Below are 3,451 nucleotides of genomic sequence, written 5' to 3'. Positions count from 1 at the left end.
TATATATATATATATATATATATATATATATATATATATATATGCATGCATGTATGTATGTATGTATGCATGTATATGTATGTATGTATAGATGTATGTCACACTTTGACAGTTTGTGTTGGCCAAATTCACTCACAAGTTATTAGTTGACATGAGGCTTTAGTAGAAAACATTTTCTAATGGTGATGTGAAGTAGAATTGAACCTGCAACCATGTAATTGCAAAGTAATTTTCTTAGCCACACAACGAACACGTAATCGCTTAACACATAACACACATATTACATTACACACATACACACACTCACAGAAAATATACTATATGCACATTATATATACACCACACATACATACAACATACATTATCCTGGTAGAGGCCCTTAAAAATGGCACAATTATAGCCCTTTTTCTCTGTCTGAGACATTTCAAAACACAGATAACACTCTCCCTCAAACCACACTTCCAACTGTGTTTAAAATAAGAAGGGTACACTTGTTTATGTAGTCCTAGATACACTATGCCTGAAAAGAATTGATGGTTTGGTTTGGATTTGAACATAGATCATAGGTCTGCTCTGTCCGGATTTACCTAGGTAAAAAAAACTGTTAATAATTACAGCTAGTTGTACTAAAATAATGAGCCACAAAGAGGGATGGGCACCCTCTGTGGTCAACAGGTCTGCTAAAAATAGCAATCAAGTTTTCTCCTCAATCACACTTATTTAAAAAAATTTTATTTCTAGTATATTGTAAACCTGGCTTTTACATGTCAAGTGACTCGAAATGTTTACCGTGTCCTCGAGGGTACTTCAAAGAACAATCAGGCAACGCAGCATGTACCAAATGTCCCCAGGAAGATAGAACAACACCTAAAGAAGGGACTGTTTATTCTACAGACTGCACTCTTGGTAAGTACATGATAATTTGGCACTATATTAAAATTTGTTGACCATATATTTCTATCATAAATAAATGACTTGGAGAAAATATCCAGAGACACATTCTGCAAGAAAAGCAATTAGATAAGGGGCCAAGAAATTTTTTTAATAATGCAAAGTATTCCTTCTCCGAGAAGAACCAATCTTTATCTTTATACTACTTGCCAAAAAATGGAAGGGAGACAACTCTTAGAATTTAAATAAATTAACAGAATGCATTGGAATAAGAGAATCTGAATTTTAGTTTTATAAACATTATATTCAAAATGGGGTTTCAGATGCTAAGTTTTGTCTTCAGAGCCAGAAAATATTTCTGACGAGTTCTGATCTTTTAATAAAATACAAGTATGGCTGTCATTAATAGTTTATATAAGAAGGACGGACTGTTTCGCTATTACTACAACTACTGCTGTTGCTGCAGGCAAAAGCCTTGGTGACCAGTGTTTGCTTCCATGTACCTGATAAAATCTATAATACATACATACATACATATATATATATGATGGGTTTCATTCAGTTTCTGTCTATCAAATCCATTCACAAAACTTTGGTTGGCCCAAGGCTATAATAGAAGTGCCACACAGTGGGACTGAACCGGGAACCATGTTGTTGGGAAGCAACTTCTTACCGCACAGCCATGTCTGTGCCTAGCTTTCTATGAAAAGCCAATGAAACTTTAAACTGCATGGAACTGAATCAAACTGCTTTAAATAATATGTACGTATGTATGTATGTATGTATGTATGTATGTATGCATGCATGCATGTATGTATGTGTGCATGCATGCACGTATGTATGTATGCATGCATGCATGCATGTATGTATGTATGTATGTATGTATGTATGTATGTATGTATATATTTATATGTATGAATGTGTGGGTGAAGGCTTGGTTTTGCAGTTAAGAAGTTCATTTGGCTACTATATGGTCTCAGGTTCAGTCCCACTTCATAGAAATCTGGGCAAATCCCTTCTACTATAATCTTAAGCTTACCAATACTCTTAGAGTGAATTTGGTTGATGCCAGTGTTGCATAACTGGCACCTGTGCTGGTGGCACATTAAATAAGCACCTAGTGAGTGTTGGGCCTCACAGAGGCAGTGACAAGTGACTGAGGCCTTTGACGACATACCATGTTGAGAAGACCTGTCAAGCCAAGTGAGATCATAGTTGCAGCTGATGCCAATGTTACCTAACTGGCACCTGTGCCAGTGGCACGTAAAAAACACCCCTTACACTCTTGCAGTGGTTGCTGTTGGGAGGGGCATTCAGCTGTAGAGACCATGTCAAATTAGATTGGAACCTGGTGGAGCTCCCCAGTTTATCAGTTTTCAAACAAACCGTCCAACCCATGCCAGCATGGAGGGCAGGCGCTAAATGATGATGATGATGATGATATTGTATGGAAGCCCATGATCAGAGATGCACATATCGTCAGCCACCAAGGGACATGCTCAACTGGTTAAGGTCAAACAACTAACAAGCAAATCTGTGGTATTGAGCAGAATATTTGCTGTAGCCCATCTTTTACACTAAGACAAAACAATGTACTATTATTTGAACAGTAGACAAAACAGTGACAAAACAAAGTTTCAGTTTCAAATGGAGAATAACTCTAGACTTTATTTCTTGAATTAATTTTTCATCTATTCTGTAAACACAAACATTTACTTAACTAAATCTCTTCTCTCTTTTTTCTCTCTCTTCCCACCATAGTATTATGTAAGCCAGGACACTACCTGAACAGCAATGAAGAGAAGTGCTACCCATGTCCAGTGGGCTCTTACAAGACCACACATAATCGTGACATTACTTGTGAGAGTTGCCCTAAGGATAGGTCGACACCAACAACTGGATCTCAGTCCGTTACAGATTGTTCCATAGGTAAGGAGTAAAAAGAAAAAAAAAACACAACCGACTGTAACATTGGGGTCAATGTAATTTACGTAACTCCTCCTCCAAAATTGCTGGCCTTGTGCCAAAATTTGAAATCAATTCTTTTACTTGGTTCAGTCAAGATGATATATGAGTGTTCAGCTCATACAGCTCAACGACCTGCACAAATGATTTGGTTATAATGATCAAATGTACGTGCTGTACATTAGCTCACCCCCTCACACACCAAATTGATATTGCATGAACAGGTGCACGGTATACCATGCGTCAGGTGTCAAAGTGATCACAGAGCAATGTGAGATGAAGCGTTTTGGTCAAAAACATAACGAACCATCCAGTTTGGGAATTGAAACCATGATCTTGCATTCATGAGCACAACATAACGTTTTACTTATGTAACAACATCCATATTCTCATCAGCACAATCGTTCTAGAATCAATATAATTTGCAGAACTATACACGAATTGTCTTTATAAAATAAGACTTGCATACAGTTCTACCGATTACATTGGGGTTATTTTTCAAAATGCCTCAGCTCTGGCGCGCCAAATTCCGGAAACAATTCTGCAGACAATTATTCAGTGCAGTATATGTTACCGGCTGGAGAACATAACTATT

General features: G+C 37.2%; 1 protein-coding gene across 1 annotated transcript in view; it reads left to right on the top strand.

The window, feature by feature from the left end:
- The window catches only part of LOC106883459 (sushi, von Willebrand factor type A, EGF and pentraxin domain-containing protein 1), a 26,308-nt gene that overhangs the window by 11,559 nt on the left and 11,298 nt on the right, over positions 1-3,451 (top strand). Inside the window, exons 10-11 of the mRNA XM_052976162.1 lie at positions 640-906; positions 2,653-2,820. Of these exons, the coding sequence (XP_052832122.1) occupies positions 640-906; positions 2,653-2,820 (435 nt within the window). The remainder of the gene's footprint in view (positions 1-639; positions 907-2,652; positions 2,821-3,451) is intronic.

Source organism: Octopus bimaculoides, chromosome 23 (genome assembly GCF_001194135.2).
Source record: "Octopus bimaculoides isolate UCB-OBI-ISO-001 chromosome 23, ASM119413v2, whole genome shotgun sequence".
NCBI lineage: Eukaryota > Metazoa > Mollusca > Cephalopoda > Octopoda > Octopodidae > Octopus > Octopus bimaculoides.
This window is presented reverse-complemented; position numbering and strand designations above follow the sequence as displayed.